Here is an 18,645-nt window from a genome sequence, read left to right on the forward strand (position 1 = left end):
TTTTGTCAGACAATTTACTTTTCATTAAATAAACCTGATATTTTTTATTTCTTGTCAACAGCAACAGCAACAGCAGCGTCATCACCTGATCATTAAGAATGAAACAGCGAACGTGCGTAACTTTTCAAACGGCCAAGTATTTCCGTTTTTTTTCAAGATACAAGAGAATACGCTCTTCTATATACGAAGCGGTAATTGATGACCGCTTCAATACTAAGACTTCCCGTGAGATGTGCATTACCAAAATCTAAGCTATTTCAAGCTACAGTATTACAGTGCCCTGACCATTCTTCATTATAAACCTGTCAAAAAGATTAACCCCGCTCTTCGCGATGGATGAGAGAAGCGCGCACGCGCACGCGGCAACGACGCGTTTTAAGCCCAAAAATTCATTTTCCGTTTTTTTTCTTAGACTTGTCGACACGCGCCGCGCGCTCTGCCTTTTTCTTGTTCTTTTTTCTTTTACAATTGTCATGGGAAGACTCGTTCGACTAGAAGTCGAAAATTTTAAATCCTACAAAGGTCAACAGACCATTGGACCTTTCCACAAGTTCACCAGCATTATTGGTCCCAATGGTTCAGGTACCCTAATTAATTCTTTTGGTTCTTTTTCCCTAAATATCATACCACGTTATTTAATCTTTCTCGATCTTTAATTCTGTGCCTTTTTTACTATAGGCAAATCCAATCTCATGGATGCCATTTCTTTTGTTCTTGGTGTCCATTCCTCTCACCTACGATCTCAAAATCTACGCGACATGATTTATCGACCTAGCGCGCTTCGACAACAACAAAAGCAAAGCAATGGGCACAGTAATAGCAATAATGGTGCTGATGCGCAGCAACAACAGCAGCCTGACCGTGGTCACGTCAAACTCGTATACGAAACGTCCGAAGGCCGCGAGATTCGGTTTATGCGTATTGCTCATCTCTCTGGTCAAGCCGAATACCGATTGAACGACCAAGTCGTGCCCTATGCTGAATATAATGCTGCGCTCGAGAAAGAAAATATCTTGGTCAAGGCTAAAAACTTCTTGGTGTTTCAAGGTGATGTCGAATCCGTTGCAAGTCAGAACGCAAAGGATTTGACAAAGCTAGTCGAACAGATTAGCGGGTAAATAATATTACAGCTACTTGAAATAAGAAAAAATGTGGAGGTTTTGGTTCGTGATACTGACATGTATCATGTTTTTGAATACGGGGATATCAGGTCGTTGGAGTACAAAGAAGAATATGATCGGTTGAAAAAGGAACAGGATCGTGCAATTGATGACAGTGCCCATACATTCAACAAAAAGCGAGGCATCACAGCAGAAATCAAGCAGTATCAGGAGCAAAAGAAGGAGGCAGAGAACTTTGAACGCCTTGTACGTCAGCGCCGTGATGTTGTAGTCGAATACTTGTTGTGGAAGTTGTATCATGTTGAACAAAGATCAAATGCACTGGAGCAAGAAGCTTCGGAACGACGTATGGCTGCGGATGGTGCAACTGAAGATCAGGTATATGCTTAAGGAAGAGGCAAGAGCAGCTAATTATGGGACTCGATAGGAAAGATAATAGAAATGGAAAATGGAACGAATATTAACAATGCTATATGGCATTGACGAAATCTATAGAATCAACTAGAAAAGCAGTTCAAGGAAGCAAGAAAGACCGCTGCCTTGGCTCATCGAGAAAAAACCAAGACAGAGTTGCAAGTCAAAAAACTAAAGAAACAGTTGGAAGAACAGGTATATTGGATCTCCTTTGTCTCTACCTGCCATTTGGTTAACAAAAGCTTACACAATAAAATTACAGGGTCCAGAGCTGTTGGGAATGGAAGAACAGGTCAAACATATCCAAAAGAAATTGGATCAGACTAAAAAGACTGGTGACCGTCTGAAGCGTGAGCACGATCAACAGGTAAAAAAGAAAAGGAGATAGCACTAGATGACATGTACCTGGTGTATATATCGATGTATACTGACATTGTATAACTAGGCCGAAGTGGTGCAAGGTTTGGAGCAAAATATGTCCAAACTGCAAAAGGCGTCTCAAGAATACGAAGAGTCATTACCCAAGAGTGGACTGGTGCAGGGACCTATATTAACACCTGAGCAGATTGAAGAATATGAACAACTGTAAGTTTTGGATTTTTTAGACTCGGGAATGGGTTTTTTTGGTTTTATCTTAACAACGAAGCAAACATTGTATCTCCCAGGAAGCAACAAGTGAGCATTCGCGCAGTGAACGAAGAACATCAATTGGAAAACTTGCGACGCCAACACCGGATGGAGCAAGAAAATCTCAAACGGATCGGTTCGAAGACTGAAGAGTTCCAAACGAGAAAGGCCCAGCTGCTTGAAGATCAGCGTCAACTGAATGAAGATGGTAATGCTCTCACTGCTGAAGCACAAACGGTCTCGCAGGAACTACAAGTGCGCAAGAAAGAGCTTGAAGCATTAGAGCACGAGCGAAAAACTACCCAGTAAGTCGTTTCCATTCGATTCAAGCGTGCAATCCGTTCTTCGTATATCACTGTTTGTATTTATATTAAGGATTATGTCCTTCTAAAAAGTCAACGCGAGGTCGAATTAAACGAACAGCTTCAAACAATCCTAAACAAGTTGATGGAAGCCAAGATTGGTCAAAAAGAGTCAGAGAAGGAAAGCAAATTCACTGAATGTTTGAATCTGATGAAGCAGATCTTTCCTGGTAAGAAGCAAGTGGCATGAAAAGCAGATAATTGTGTAACACACGACTAACAACAACAATGACAATTTAGGCATGCATGGGAAACTTTCCGATTTATGCAAACCAACACAAAGAAAGTATGATGCTGCAGTAGCTACTGTTCTAGGCCGTAACATGGATTCCATCATTGTTGATGATCAAAGGACAGCTATTGAATGCATCCAGGTATAAGATTTCCTACTGTTTCAAAATGAGAGTTCATCCTTTTGCCCCCTCCCAGCTGACACCTCTCTTGTTACATTCGAATGAATAGTATATGCGAGATCAACGTGCAGGAACGGCTACTTTTATACCACTAAGCTCAATTAGCGTACCTCCACTGAACGATCGGTTCCGGAACTACACCCGTGGCAGTCGTCTGGCCATTGACATTATCGAATGTGACAAGAAATTTGAAAGTGTGATCCAGTATGCTTGTGCCAACAGTCTAGTCTGTGACAACCTTAATATTGCACGGGACATTTGCTATAACAAGAATGAACAAGTTAAAGGTAAAAAAAACAACATGCTTAAATGTGTGTTTAATCGACATTCTAAAAAACATATATTATTTTAGCGGTGACATTGGACGGTAGTGTCATTCATAAAAGTGGCTTAATGACGGGTGGCCACGGGAGCAATCAACAACATCCTCGATGGAAAGAACGAGATATTGACGGTTAGTTTTCATTATTTATGCAAAAGAAACAACAACGAATTGATGTGTGTGTACATTATAGGGTTAATGCGAACGCGTGACAAGCTGTTGGCTGAGTTGAACGAGTTGAACAAACGCAAACGCATGGGAAGCGCGGAGCAAGCTGCAAAGAGTGGCTGTGCTGGTCTTGAAGCTCAATCAGGAGTACTGCGTGAAGAAATTGTAAGTTTTGAAGGGGAGAGAGTGAGAGATGGATTCGGTGTATAGCAGTGTAGCAGGCGGTTCGAGAACCTCGAGGACTCTCTCTCTCTCTCTCTCTATTTCTTTGGTTACAACAAGTAATTTGGATTTTCAATTAACAAGGTTTTTGGTTAGACTACATTGGAAAGAAAGCTGCAGGACGTGCAGGGTGAGCTTCGGTATGTGGAGGAGCAGATTTCCAACGCCGATGCCCCTTATGCCCAGGTAACGTATTACAACTTTTTGTTCTTGTCATGCATATAGGTTTTACTTTATGCAACTTGTCTCTCTGTTGTTGTCACGGGGGATGGGGCTCTCTTTCTGATCTTCCTGTTGCTGCTGCTGTTGCTGCTATTATGCAATACATCGCATTATTAGGCTCAAGAAAAACTAAACAGCTTGTCAGCAAGTATCGAGCAAACCAAAGCCATTATTGCCCAAGTTGAGGACGAAATCTTTGGCGATCTGTGCCAACGACTCAACATTGAGAATATCCGAGAATACGAAAAATTGCGATTCGGACTACCCGAAGAAGTGATTGAAGCGCGTGCACAATTTGCTGCCCAGCGCTCTCGTCTGGAAACCCAGCTTTCGTTCGAAAAGGAACAATTTGCAGAGCTAGCACAGCGCTTGACTACGTTGGAAAAGCAGTACCATGACGACAGTCAGAAGATCGCACAGCTTCAGAGTAATGCAAGTGCGCTTGCGGATCGACTCAAGGCTGCCAAGGAAGATATGGCTTTGTTAAATGCTGAGCTGTATGAAAAAACCAACGACGAGGACGAACGGCAGCAGGCTATCAATGACTTACGGTACAGCTTGGAAAGTAAGGGACGTGATGTGGAGTCGTACCTCAAGGAGATGCTCAAGTTTGAAACCGAAATTGAAAAGGCTCATGCCGAGCGTGTATCCATCTTCCGCAAGTGTAAGCTTGAGGATATTGAGTTGCCCATGGCCCGAGGAACGTTGGACGATGTGATTATGGATGAAAGCACGATTCTGGGTGTACGTTACACCAAGTTCATTTGTGTGATGTGTGTATAGCATGGGTGAGTCAGTATACTGATCTATGCAGTTCAATATAGAATCAAGATACTGCTTCCGGAAACTCGATGGATTTAGACGATTCTTCACAGGCATCGATCAAGTCAACAGACTGGATGGTTGAGGTGGACTATACAAGTTTGGGTGAAGAGCTACGTGATGACAATGACGCTGAACGCGAAACCAAGTTCAAGGATAACATTAAAGAGCTCAGTGATAAGATTGAGCAAATGGCACCGAATCTGAAGGCTATTGATCGACTTGAAGGGGTTGAGCAACGATTAAAGGATGTTGAAGAGTCCTTTGACAATGCACGAAAGGCTGCTAAGCGGGCTAAGGAAGAATTCAATAATGTCAAGCAAAAGAGGTAAATGTTTGCTTCGTCAAACAGGGAAAACAAGCTTGCATAGTAAGCAACTGACACATCTCGTTTTAGATACAAGCGTTTCTATGACGCCTATAGTCATATTTCTGAACGCATCGATGAAATATACAAGAACCTTACCAAGACAGCCAATTTTCCAACCGGTGGTACTGCGTACTTGAGTCTAGAAGACACGGATGAACCCTACTTGGATGGTATCCGGTACCATGCGATGCCTCCCATGAAACGGTTCCGTGACATGGATCAATTGTCCGGTGGTGAAAAGAGTATTGCAGCCCTTGCATTACTGTTCGCTATCCACAGGTACATAGTAGCAGTAGTAGTAACCTAGTACCAAAACACCAGATCTGCGTCTATTGTGGGTATACAATCGTACTTATATACTCTCATCTCTCTCTCTTTCGTTCTAGCTTTAAACCCTCACCGTTCTTTGTACTTGACGAAGTGGATGCAGCGCTGGATAACACCAATGTGGTGAAGATTGCCACCTATATCCGGGAACATGCCAATGATGCTTTCCAATTTATCGTCATTTCGCTCAAAAACACGCTCTATGAAAAGGCCGAAAGCTTAGTAGGAATTTATCGAGATCAGGCAATCAACTCTAGTAAAACCTTATCACTCATGGTAAGCACTTTCTTTCCTCGGATACGCCTTGTGAAGCTGCACACTCATTTTCTCACTTTTCAACTCGTTAGCTCGACAACTATCCCGAGAACAACTAGACAGTACGTGGTGGTTCTTCCTTACCAAGCTTTTATCACTGTAATAAAGAAACCAATACTTTCGGAAACGGTTTATTTTTACGTTTTGTACAAAAGAAAATGAACACGCTTTGTCTTTATTTAATCAACACAATAGTGGATACTTCCTGCCACACATACACATGAGGGTGCACATCTACGGGGATGTGTCCTGTGTATGTGTATGTATGCAAGCATGTATACAAGAAGAAGAGGGAGATAAGTTATGTAGAGTATATATAAATATATATAGAAGAACATACAAAGTTTTCATAGAGAAGAGATTAGATGAGTTTCTTGAAGAGTGGATGCATTATGTGTTGGGGTGGGGGTGAGGGGGGGTTTCCGGTCCAGTCGATGGACAGTCGGACATCTGTAGATGTGGTTTTTACGGGTTGTGACGGGCGTAAATGAGGTAAAAGAAAAGGGTATATAGAAAAAGGGTTTAGGTGTGCGGAGGGGGGGGATAAATGATAATTTTAAAAGAAAAGGGGGAGGTTGGGTAGATGTACGTGTGCTGGTTATGGAACGGGTTGCAAAAATAAAATAGAAAATAGAAAATGCATGCTGGTGATAGGAACGCTTTTGTGTGTGTGTGTGTGTGTGTGTGAATAAAGTGGCGTGTAAGCCGGCGGATGGTTGGAAATGGCGTATAATTTGTTTTTGGGTGTTGTTGTTGTTGTTGTTGCTGGGGCTTGATAGTTTGTTTTGTTTTACTGTGATGGTTTTTTTATATATCTTTTTGGCTTGGTTGGGTGGGGTTGCTGTTGTTGTTGTTGTTCGAATAGCGAGGAGTGTTGGGAGAGTAAGAGAGAGGTTATGCTGGAGGCAAGACATGATTGACAAAACGAGCCGTTTCAGCTTGGCTTGCGCATTTCAACAGACGGCTCTGCACATGTGCATCGATCTCCGACAGGACCTCCTTTGCACTAGGACGGGTTTCTGGGGCTTCGTCCAAGAGCCAGGCGACCAAACCACGCATGTACATTGTTGGGTAGCTGTAAGTGAATGACGGGCTGGGTTCGCTCAGAATGGCGGCAAACAGCTCGATTTCGTCCTTGAGCAGATAGTGCGGTGGCACACGGTCCATCATTTCAATGACAGTGATACCCAGCGACCACATGTCGATCTTTTCAGAGTAGTACTGCTCGCGAATCACCTCGGGCGCCATCCATTTGCTAGTGCCCAAACGGTCTCGGTTCCGCTTGTTGGTGCGTGTAGCCAAACCAAAGTCAGCTATTATAAATTAAAAAAAAAAAAGTCGTTTAGTTTGGGAGCTGTGTGAGTCATTTCCAGTTTTTAAGGTTTGGCGAAATAATAAAGTGTTGCAGGCAAAGCAAAGCAGCATAAGCAGCAGCAGCAGCAGCAGCAGCAAGTAGTGTAACGATCAAAAGCTGTGTTATCAAGGTAGGATTAGGAAGGGGAATGGGGAAAGGGTAATACACATACCAAGCTTGACTTCACCATTCCAACCCAGCAATAGGTTCTCGCACTTGATATCACGATGGATGAAGCCCTTGCCGTGCAGATAGATGATGGCCTTGAGCGTTTCGCGAGTAATGTAGATGGAATATTCTTCAGGAATGCCGCGTTGGCAGAGAACAGCAAACACGGAGCAGCGCATCAGATCCATGGCGATCCATACGTCGTCACGCCACAAGGTAACTTCGCGCAATCGAATGAGGTTTGCATGGCCTGAGGACATGATACGGAGTTCTCGGATAATGGCAGCACGATATTCACGGTCAGGATCAAGTCGACATCGTTTGATCGCGAGGAGCAAGTTCTTTTTGTACCGATGGTTGGCTCGAATGACAGCTCCGTTGACACTAAATAGTCATGAAAGGTCATTTTCTTAGTATATGAGGTCTGGGAAAAAGAGGGGGGTTGTGGGGAGGGGGGGTGTGAAAGGAGGGAAAGATAGGTTACCCAGTGCCGATTTCTTTGAAGGTGCCATATTTGTTGCGCGGATCGAGGGATGACACTTGAACCTTGGGCAACGCTTTGCGGATTCTCCGCTCGAACTCATTCTCTGTACGCACCAGCGGTGGTAGCTGAGGAATCTCGGAGTGCGGTCCGACAGGAAGCCAAGGACGCTTTGATATGTGCTTGTTGGGACTGTATGGACGCAGACTGTATGTCTTTGCTGCTGGCACAGGCGGCTCGGGTTTCAAAAAGGCATTGCCCAGGATGTTGGGAATTTCGTAGAATCCTGGAGGTCGCCATATCTCCTAATGAATTTAAAAGCATGTCACATAGAAGAAAAAAAATTTTAGTGTTTAGAGTTTATTAAAGCAGATTGCTATATAACACTTTGGTGGTGTTCATGTGATCGGGTCACACATTCTGGTATTCACTAAGGTTGCTGTAGTTACCTTATTGCCTGCTCCTGCTCCTTGAGACATGTTGCTGGTCGATGATGCGTTGATAAACGAGCCTCGTCGTAAGCAGCCGGTCGAACGGCGTTTCATTGTCATGTCGACGACCATGGACGACTTTCTACCGACAGACGCAGAACGAGCACGGTTGTCGGCGGTTGTTGATGATTTCGACTTGCGCAGGTTGCCAAGTGACGAGCGTTTGTTACCAAGCAACCCAGGCGTGCGCTGTAACAAGGATAGTGGTTAATATCACAAATTGCGTACACACGTCAAAAAAATTAAAAAGCACAGTGACATACTTTGCCGCTTTCTTTGGTAGTCGATTGCAGCATTGCTTTTGCCTGGCTGTTGTTTGTTGGGTACGTTGTTGGCATGCAGTGAAGCATTTTGGCAGTAGATGTATTTCAGCAGTTTATAGATGTATGTATGCTGTAGCTTAAGTAGTTGCTGCTAATAGATGGCGTAATAAGTGGTGCTAGACTAGAGTGGGAGAAAGAGTAAACGAAATAAGTTAAAATAGGTGGACGGAGAAAGGGAACCAATCTAGAGAAGAAGAGAAAAAAAAAGAAAAAAAAACGCGAAAGCGAGGAAAAAAGCCAACGCTATATATAAAGAAAAAAGAAAGGAGGGACAAGTGTGGCCGATGATCATCATCGTCCTCTCTAAGCGAGGGCCTCGGGTGTTGTGCATAGGTTACATACTAGAGCACACAGCACACACACACACACACACACAAGAGCGAATAAAAAAACTGTCTTTTTTGCATCCGACATCGTGCGGAATCCCTTGTTATGGTCACACGTTCCTTCTTCTTTTATGTGTGCGTTGTGTGCGTCGTCCATCAACCACGCAAAGAACGGATAATATTTCTGTTGCTTTCTTTCCCTTTCCCTTTTCACTTGCTCTTCTCCTTGTTGTTATCACAGCATATGGAATGTGTGTGCGAGAAATGCGATAGATACGTTTCCGTAATCGAAGCAAAGGGGAATGTCTAGTACCTTCAACCATATCATCATCGCCTGCCCCTATTATATAGGTGGCGAAACGATCTGGGTTCACGAAATCCGTCATTATGTACGGTGTGCGAGAGAGTTAGAGAGGAGAGGGGGGAGCGAACAAGGGCGGAGTTGACGATGGAAAGGTTGCGCACGTTTTCTTCGTCCGACAGAGGACCATGGTACAACACACAGATATTAGTATAATTCTTCAAGCCAGTATAATACGGGTTACTAGCACCACTGTAATATTGTTATTGCTGCGGGTGGAAGGGTACCCCGAGACGAATACTTTTGCTTGTCACCATCAGGCACTGTTTCTGGTTTGGATAGATGGAGCACAAAGAATTCAGGTGGGGAAAAAGGGCAGATAGGGATCGTCCCTCTTTTCACTCTCTCTTTGGTATGCAAGGGATTGCAAATCCCCACCCAACTACATACTTCCCCTCCTGATCGTACATAGCAGCGTAAACTGTAAAGATGGAACCCAGTTCTGCAGCAAGGTTTTTTTTTATTGATCAGCAACCCAACAATCAAATTTACTATTGTCCAGAGATGAACAACAATGAAACGCACAACAACACATAGCACAACGCAGGCACGGACGACATACACGTGGAGAATAACAAAAGGGCTCCATGGGGGGGGGAGGGAGCTGTATGGTCCACTTTTTGTGTGGCTTTCTACTGTACCTTTATGCTCTAATACTGGTGATAATGATGATCGGCCTCGTAAAACAACGTGGGCCTGTCCAACGTCGTCCACCTCTATCTCGCTCTCTCTCTCTCTCTCTCTGTCTACGGAGAAATAAAGAAAAAACGTACAGAAAAACGTGGTTCTGTACAACACAGTCTTGACGTTTGACAGTAATTATCATAGTAATAATAAAAAGGGGGAAGGTGACGATAATAATGAAGGTCAGCAGCAGCTTGTAATATAGCGTATGAACGAATGACAGTTTATTTTATACATTGTCTAGATCGCGTTTCACAAAGGCCTGTGGACTCCGTTTTGATTCCACTGTATGGCCAAACACTCCAGGTGAGGCTTCTTCTTCATTATCTGGGTGAGCGTGCTGTTTGTTCTTGGTATGATGACGATCTTTCATTTGTTGTTGTTGTTGTTGTTGCTGCTGCTGCTCCCACCCTTCATCTGCGGTATCGACAGTACCATGAGCACTGTTGTACAACTCAGGATGCGCGCTAGCGTTTTTGGTATGGTTCCATGGATCCTCGGCGCCTAGATCAGGTTCTCGATGGTGTTGCCACGGTGCTATTTTAAGGATATGAAAGGGAAAAAGAAGTTTGGATAAATTACTCTGGATTATTATAGCGTAACAATGGGAAGAAAAAATCAAAAGCACCCCGAGCGGCCACGCGAGACTTGTCTCTGCATGTGAAAAGGAGAGAACAATGGGGAAATGTTAGTGTTTACCTCCACGGGCATTGCTTGGTGGCACAGCTGAAAAATCGGCCTGATGGTGTTCGTTCATTCTCTTATCACTTTCAAGACAGATAGCTTTCTTTTTTATAAAGCGTCTCATGCTTGGCTCTTTATATATTAACTAGTTCTGGGGTATGACATTATCATGTCGTCATTGTTTCATCAGCAAGCGGACTCGCATCACTTTGAATTTTCATCGTGGCATATGTACCTTGCTCAACAGGATTTTCATTGTTGCAGCTTGGTAAGTTAAAAAGTAGTAGCAAGGTGACGCATATGCATTGTTTCCCTCCCTTTCTCTCCTCTCTCTCTCTCTCTCTCTCTCTCTCTCTCTGTGTGTGTGTGTGTATGTCCCAGATCATGACAATCATGTATGCATCTCTACTACCGAATTTTGTACACAGCTATGCAATATGATTGTAGCACCCTTGCATTTGTTCGCTTCTAAGTACCTCCATCGCATCTTTACCAAATCTGGATAAAAGCCTCGTCAATAACTAACAAGCATGATGCAGGTTATATGTTTTCCCTTTTAAAACAGGAGAAAGAGAGCAGCAGCAACACGCTCCATTTCCATCAGTGCAAAGGAGGATGCAGTCAACCACTACAACAGCTCCTCTATACTTTATATAAAAACTAAATAAAACTTGTATGAATATGTATATCTATCATGTCTATTTCCGATCAAATGAGGAGGTGGGTGTTGTAATGGTTTTGCGTTTTCCAGATGGATTATACATTTGGTGCGGAATCACTTGTGTTATTTCTTGAATAGACCCTTCATTTTGTTGACAACACCACCTTCCTTTTGTTCTTCATCTTTGTAGCCTTCTAAGCTCTTTTGGATTTCAGCAATGGACTGCATATCCAATTGAATACCGGCAGCCTGCATTTCTTGGGCTAATTTCTTTACGACTTCCTTGATCTGTGGTAAAATGGTATCCACCTATTAGTATACTTGTGCCGTTTTCCCCCCCTTCCAACTGATGTTCCCATCCATTTACCTCGGGATCATTCATAATTTTCATCATCTATTACCATCAGCAAGTTTATTATGGTCACTGTGTGTCAGTCACCAAAACATAACATCGAAAAGCAAAAAACGAAAACAAGTGAGATCATGTCCTTACGTCAGCAAAACCGGGCTGTTTACCAGCAACATCGATACCTTTCTTTTGCAACAACATTGTGAATTCAACGAGTTGGTCCATGACTTGAGGATTTTCACGGATCTTTTGTACGATTGGGTGAGAAGCACTGGACGCGTCCCAACCGTCTGGCAGGGATGCTGTGCGCAGTTGACTGTGGTGAAATGAAGCGATTTGTTGTTGGATTCGGAAAGGACTACGGATTCCTGCTGCTACTTGTGGCATTTGACGGTGCTGTTGTTGTCGAATCAGCGCTAGCGTATGGCGACGAACATGAGTGTTGGCAAGTCGTAAAAGCATAATTGTTGATGTTGTTGTGTAAATTTGTTAAAGCACAAAGATATCGGAAGCGAGTGTGTTTTTTTGTTTAAAGATATGCAACCCAGCAGCAAAAGAAGAAGCTTCTGAGGTCGAATTCTTCATCACGTCTATCCACCCCCCCCCACTCACATCCAACTTTCTTCAAATGCGATGAAAACTCACGGACACTGGTTGATTGCCTTATGTGCTACTCTCATAGCCACAATCGTACCTGTTGGCAGTCTATTGCCAGTGAGATAATCCAGTACATTGACTATGGAGGAGGCTGGTTCAACAAAGAACTAAAAGTACGCGTTGCTAGTGGTCTGCTTTATCGAGTACCTCGTCCCATCAAAAGTACTTTTCGACGATATAATATAGCTTAAAGTTGTTCTGGTGCACCATAGCTTCTGCAACCTCTTGGCTACTGGGTGAAGCTGTAAAACATGGAAACCGAGGAAGTTGACCTGCGCCATGAGCATGCGGTCGCTTCCTTGCGGTACTAATTGTTTAGAGTACAAAAAAAAGTTGAATATGGTGGCAATCACTAAGAAGCCCCTCAGTGGGAATCAATTGTGGCAAGAGAAGAGATGAAATGATAGTAGTTAGAGAGAGAGAAAAGCATGCACAAAGATTCCTCAAGGGTTGTTTCTAGCGGTGATGATTCGCTTGAGGAGAACATCCTTGCGGGCTGGCTCGACCTTTGGGGGTGGTCGGCGACTAGATCGTTGAGGCGGTCGATCTCACGAAGCACTCGAATGAGTGTTGGCCAACGGGGTGGCCACTTTCCTTTGTGTGAGTGCTGCATTCGATCATGCGCAATTGTATAATAAGGCAGTCAAGAATGTGTATATCGGGGCTCGAGTTCTGGGACGGTGCCAAACGCGTCGAGAAGCCCCATTTGTAGAGTGGGTTAAGAAGAGGGGCAGTCCTATAGTGCTTCGCTAGTTGAGTGCCACAACGACAGTCTTTGAGGGAGGTACGATGGGAGCTAAGATATATGCGCCATTTGAGTAGCCGGTAGGTGTCTGTCGCGAGAGAGAAGGCAGCGAAATAGAGGACAGGGTTGATTACACGGTTGGGCCAAAGACATTTGGCCGTCTAAAATTCGGTGCGCTGTGCACGGAGCTCTTCGTCAGTCGTGACAAGAGGCAGCCCATCATGTAAAAGAGCAAGAGCAAATAATAACGCATAAACAATAAAGCAGAGGGGATATAATAACAATAACAGATACTAGAGAGTAATCTGATGACGATAAAAATGATCCATTGCTTACACATCACACACGAAATAAAAATGCGGGAGCGAACCATTTCACCAACGATACTTCAAGCTCAAGTACGGGACTGACCCGCCAGAGAGTATTCGTCACGATTCTTGTTCTATCCTATAGGAAAGAAAGCTTATAAGTCGGGCTACGACGGTGAAATTCGGTAGCTCGCACAGGCGCGTCTACACGAACTCGAATGGTAGAATGTGAGCCTGAGATTGCATTGATGGTAAGTCCGTTAAGATCATAATGGTGCTATAGTTACGGAACGGTTTCGATGCAATGCGATTGAAGACTGTCTTGATGCAGCCATTTTGGGCTTGTTGCAGCTTTGCAAGATGTTTTGGCAGAGAGAGAGGAGAGAGCCGTAAGAATTGTTATACCATATTCAGAAACAGGTCGACCGATTGTGCGGTAGGTAGTAGTCAAAATCTAATACCGTATTGGAGAATTTCTAGTTAAAGATGTTTAGGGTAGTGTACCTTCCGTAAAAGAACGGTGCTTCCATTTTCGGACAACATGGGAAGAATATTTAACCTTAAACTTTGGGTAGTACAATCATATTAGCCATACTTACAGCATGCTCTTGCTGATTTCATTTAACTTTACGCGAAACAAATACGAAGACTTTGTCTTTAAATGTTAGGCGTACCTAGACTACAAATAAGTAGATGATTCTCATATTTCCTAATGATTCAGGCGTAACAATGCTGAAGACGGAGAAGCTGTTGGACATGGGCACATGGCGAACAAAAAAAGAGGAAGCTGTTGAGAGTGAGAGAGAGAGAGAAAGCAAAGCGAGAGAGAAATAGAGAGGATGCAAGCAATTGACAATTTTCCATGATCTGGCAGTTCAGTACAATTGAATACATAGCGCGATTCTATTTGCAGAGCGGAGGTCTTTATCACGCTCAGTGGGACCCTTTTTGGGACGCCTTAAAACGCTACGTAGCGTACCAAGCGACCTGCATTTGGACAGTGGCTGGTGTCGAGTCTTTCACGTGATGGTTACTTTAAAAGGTTATGTATTATGTAAGGTACGCTACCATGAACCTCTCAAGTGTCATGTTACCTGTAGCCTTGGATCTACGTTGATGTATGAGCTGCTCGAGGTAGATATCGCTTTGAGAATAATAATGGCATATTAAAGTAGTCTCTTTGGGTATTTGCAGTGTTTGCATAAACAGTGTGCATTTGTCAACAGTGTCTGGCGAGACGCGTTCATGTGTATGAGGAATCGGTGAGATAATGGGTAAGTATAACACTTGTCAGGCTGATGGTGGCGATCTTTCTTATCGATAGGTACGATTTGGGCGGTACGCCAGGATTAATGCCAGCAGAGTGAGTGTATGTAAAGATTCGATTTAAGCAAACTTAGAGGGGGAGGCCGTGTGGTCATTGGCTAGAAAACCCCTTGGTGTTAGTTTTCTTATGATTATCTCATTATCCTCTGGGCGGAAAGATTTGTCGTTGTGTGGAGCCCAAAAAATTAAGTTGATGAACCACCTTGCCCGGTCCCGCTCACCCTCCAAAGACCTGAGCGAGATGTGTCACCATTGTATCTGCCGCTTGTTGAATATTTGTCTGGGTGCGAGAAAGGATGACCGATTTGTCGGTTTCTCAACACCCTCTTGATGATAGCATTATTTCATTAACTGGAACGTTCGCACCAAACTGCTGCCATGTATATACGCTTGCGAGTGCAAAGTACCTCACGGATAGAATCTTCGCAGCAGGACGAGTAATCCGACCCAAGTTGTGCACGATTAATGAGGCTGTACTTGGCGACTGCTGGCGTCATCGTTTATAGGGCAGCTTCGCATTGATCTACTTTAGCTTGTAGCTCAGCGTTCCAAAACCAATTTCAAGAGCGTGGTCGTTGTCCTAGGCATCGTCTAGATAGCTGCTGCTAAATGCCATTTCCCAGTTGCTCAATTACCGCTTTATCAGGAATCAAGTCATGTAGCCGCTAACAGATAAACCATTCAAGTTTTGTGTCAATGCCGGAGGTGTTGCTGATAAACTGGTGAGAATGTAAAGCCTATCGACCTTTGGATCGGATAGTCGCTGTAACTTCCAATGCTAGTAACGTGGCGCCTTAGGTGCTGGTAATGTCTGTCAAGGTGTATATGGCGCAAATGAGAAGGTGCAGCGATGGCGATGTGAGCAGAGCGGATGATCGTCGAATATATGCAGACTAGAGTCTACGACAGCGGATTCAGTGAGATGAAGAGATCGACGACACGGAAGCCAACTGCCGCGTGGCAAATGGGTTACCCCGCCTTTGCCAATGATACATTGCATGTATGTAGTCCGTGTACTTGAGTATCTGTTTACCATTGGTTGTCAGCATGGTCGCCTAGGGCGATCTTTGAGCATGCGCTGCGGTTACCGAAGATGATGGTGTGATCCCATCTATATGCAGGTCGTCATGCAGCTCAGCACAGGTGTTCTTGACGAGTGATCATCAAATGCGATGCCCGAATACAGCAAACAGAAGGATGGTGTGCGGCTGCTGTATAGCTGATCAGATAGATAATCTGCAACAAATGAACGGGAGCTGTTTAAGCAATAAGACTATGGCGTTGCAATGTGTAAAAAGTCTTTGAGCGCTTTTACATGTTTTTGAATGCATGTAACTGCCGTTTAGGATGCGTAAAAGGTGCTGCATATTGTTTAAAGGCGCCCAAAATGGGTTAAAGGACGCTTTGGGATGGATGTAGTGCATGATGCAATGTAGAAAACTCCCTTTGCAGGGAGGTGCAGAAGCTGGAGTCCACTGTAGAAGGTCCAATACAAGCGAACATATCATCGATCAAGTCCAATTATTGATGACGATGTTGCTGTTTTCAATACCCGTTCATTCTCATCCATGACAATAACGCTTCCTTTCTTGGTGTGATGTCGTTCGTCTAAGCGCCTAATGATATTATAAGGATATGCATCCACTATCCACAGTACTACACAATGCTCAACTACTTGCATTCCATCATCCTATACAATTTCATTTCTCAGACACGTCCTTCACACTACATCCTATATCCTTCTTCGAGATTTTAAAAAAAACATAGCTGCTTCTACGCCTTCTTTGTCTGACCTTCTTTTCTTGACATTGGCTATGAATTATTGGAAAATTGAGGTGTTGCTGTACAATAAACATGTCTAAATTGTTTGTATGTTAATCAAGTAGATATGCACTATGACGTATTGTTTGCGCTCCTGCAGACATGATGCTGAATTTAAACTTCTTGCAGATCCTCTCACCCACGTTGCTACACACCCATTCTATTGCTTTGCTTTATTATTATTATTTAATGTTATAGATGCAAGTTAGCAGTAGCAACGTGGATTGTATCAATTAGGATATGTGCATTGAAGCACATTCATTTCTTGTCACGGTGCGTTCAATGTGGTACATAACTGATGTGCTGAGCAACTAGGACGACGACGTGGGTGGTTTCAACTACTTTTAGGACATACTTTTTTATTGTTGCTACATATTCATAAGCTCATGTGAAGCTCCATGGATTGAGGGAATCAAAAAACACACACATACAGGGTAAATAGGAAGTTCATAAATACAAAAGGGTATCATACAAAATCTAGAAAAATGAGAATATACAAAGCTGGTATCTAAAAGAGGGTCATGGGAATAGGTGGGGAACGATAAAGAAATGAAAAGCAAGAGAAGCATATGCTGTAATTCTAATTCGCACACAACAGGTATATAAGATGATGTTGTTGTTTTTTGATAGAATATGTAGAATAGATGTAAGGGTAGAATGAATACTTGGATCAACCAAATAGTGGGTAATGGAGACTAGGGTCGTCTCGTTGCGGCTGTCGTTGTAATTGTTGCCTGTTGTGGTACGAATGTTTCTTGTTCGGTGCAGCGGCCAAATATGGTATGTACAAGGTGTCTTTGCTTTTAAATAAGGTTTGTGTATGTATCGAACAAAAGACTGTCGTCATCATCGAGTTCGGATACTGGAGTCAATGGTTCCGCCGCAATAAGTGGAGTTGCAGAATCAAAAGTTTTGGGAGTCGCATAGCTGGAGGTGTCGGGAGTCGCATAGCCAAAGGTGTTGGGAGTCGCATAGCCAAAGGTGTCGGGCGTCGCATAGTCAAAGGAGGCGGGAGAATCATAATCGAAAGTAGCGGGAGAGACAGCATCAGAAATAGCGGGAGTGGCGTAAGAATCAGGGGTGGTGTTGGCATTGGCAGAAGCAATAGTAGTAGCAGTAGTAGTAAAACCAGGAATTGGAATTGCTCCCTGTAGCATCTCGGAGAACCGATCGAGACAGCTTTGGTTTCCTTGATGCTTCTTTCGAATATCCGCACGCGTTAGTACCGTGCCACAGATTGGACATTCGTAACCCGGCGAGGTAGTGTTATGTGCCCTGCTGGTGTTCATGTGGCGTGTTAGATCACGACGACGCGAAAACCCCTTGTTGCAAGTGTCGCAATGGTGATGTTGTGGCTCCTGCTTTTTTTTCTGATGCGTCTGCGTCTTCTTGGTGATCCGGTGGGTTGTTGACATGGCGATGGTACGTGTGGTTGGTGCGAGCCAAATATAGATAATGTGTGATGTGAAGGAGTTGGGAGAAGGGTCCACGGAGATTCTTTCAGCAGAAAAAGGAAAAGGGCACAGCTCAGATGCAGTGTTTATATAGATTATGGAAGCCGATGCCCGACTTTTTTTTTTTTTTTTTGTCTCGTCGAAAAGAGGGCCAAAGCTGCTTCCGATAATGGAAGATGGGAGGATGATGGTTTTTTGGTCTTTGGAAAACTACCCATTATGGGGAAAGGTCGACTTTTGGGGGGAGGAGGGAGAAGTACGTTTTTGAGGGGGACTGAAAGATGAGAGAATAACCTTTTCGGGGGGGGCGTGGGGACTGAATCACAGCATCCTAATACAATCGCGATCTCATGTGCGCCTGTCATATATGATCGTGAAAGAGACATCACACCACTGATCCACACTAACAGCTAGAATGAGAGGAGGTCAGCACTGCACCCATTTCGAATTCCACAGCATTCTCATTTCCACTTGTTTTGAGAGTCATCGCGTGCAACCTAGCGCTTACCGGTGACGAACATAGACCAACTTCTTGGCTCTGACAGCGGGTGGGGGGGGGGGTGGTGGTGGGAGAGGAACAGCGGTAGCTCTAGAACGATGGATAATATTACTAATCGGAAGCCCTTTGTGTATCACAAGAAGGCAAAGGGAAAGTTCCGGCTCTTGACAGTGTGTGTTCCGATCATCCAAGAGGGCGCCGCTTTGCTCCCTTCTGCCAACCCCAATACCCCTTTCTCTGTTTACTAC

The 18,645-nt window shown here is 43.9% G+C and overlaps 5 protein-coding genes across 5 annotated transcripts; 1 reads left to right on the top strand and 4 right to left on the bottom strand.

Annotated features, from left to right (window-relative positions):
* Positions 1-421: 421 nt before the first annotated feature.
* On the top strand, positions 422-5,835 carry BDB00DRAFT_795346 (RecF/RecN/SMC). The gene is made up of 18 exons (XM_053121387.1): positions 422-582; positions 679-1,114; positions 1,211-1,499; positions 1,617-1,730; positions 1,798-1,902; positions 1,981-2,120; positions 2,201-2,467; positions 2,558-2,694; positions 2,765-2,898; positions 2,987-3,224; positions 3,290-3,391; positions 3,453-3,592; positions 3,746-3,835; positions 3,989-4,615; positions 4,696-5,021; positions 5,091-5,342; positions 5,450-5,666; positions 5,738-5,835. The coding sequence occupies exons 1-18, from the start codon at positions 474-476 to the stop codon at positions 5,762-5,764; spliced, it is 3,750 nt and encodes a 1,249-aa protein (XP_052985997.1). The 5' UTR covers positions 422-473; the 3' UTR covers positions 5,765-5,835.
* A 73-nt stretch (positions 5,836-5,908) lies between these two features.
* Positions 5,909-7,038, bottom strand: BDB00DRAFT_14364 (uncharacterized protein). Its single transcript, XM_053116237.1, has one exon. The coding sequence runs from the start codon at positions 6,617-6,619 to the stop codon at positions 6,053-6,055; it is 567 nt and encodes a 188-aa protein (XP_052985998.1). The 5' UTR covers positions 6,620-7,038; the 3' UTR covers positions 5,909-6,052.
* Positions 6,600-8,253, bottom strand: BDB00DRAFT_753146 (kinase-like domain-containing protein; the record flags this gene model as incomplete). Its single annotated transcript, XM_053118670.1, has 4 exons — positions 6,600-7,018; positions 7,232-7,611; positions 7,712-8,010; positions 8,158-8,253. 4 exons carry the CDS (start codon positions 8,251-8,253, stop codon positions 6,600-6,602), a joined length of 1,194 nt encoding a protein of 397 aa, XP_052985999.1.
* Positions 8,254-10,122: 1,869 nt separating this feature from the next.
* BDB00DRAFT_783203 (uncharacterized protein) lies at positions 10,123-10,650 on the bottom strand (the record flags this gene model as incomplete). Its single annotated transcript, XM_053120360.1, has 2 exons — positions 10,123-10,397; positions 10,593-10,650. 2 exons carry the CDS (start codon positions 10,648-10,650, stop codon positions 10,123-10,125), a joined length of 333 nt encoding a protein of 110 aa, XP_052986000.1.
* Positions 10,651-10,902: 252 nt separating this feature from the next.
* BDB00DRAFT_795354 (uncharacterized protein) lies at positions 10,903-12,187 on the bottom strand. Its single transcript, XM_053121388.1, has 3 exons — positions 11,732-12,187; positions 11,606-11,632; positions 10,903-11,526 (listed from the first exon to the last, which is right to left on the bottom strand). Exons 1-3 carry the CDS (start codon positions 12,047-12,049, stop codon positions 11,362-11,364), a joined length of 510 nt encoding a protein of 169 aa, XP_052986001.1. The 5' UTR covers positions 12,050-12,187; the 3' UTR covers positions 10,903-11,361.
* Positions 12,188-18,645: the final 6,458 nt, after the last annotated feature.

Source organism: Zychaea mexicana (assembly GCF_025766255.1).
Source record: "Zychaea mexicana strain RSA 1403 chromosome Unknown BDB00scaffold_1, whole genome shotgun sequence".
In the NCBI taxonomy this organism is placed as follows: Eukaryota; Fungi; Mucoromycota; class Mucoromycetes; order Mucorales; family Lichtheimiaceae; genus Zychaea; species Zychaea mexicana.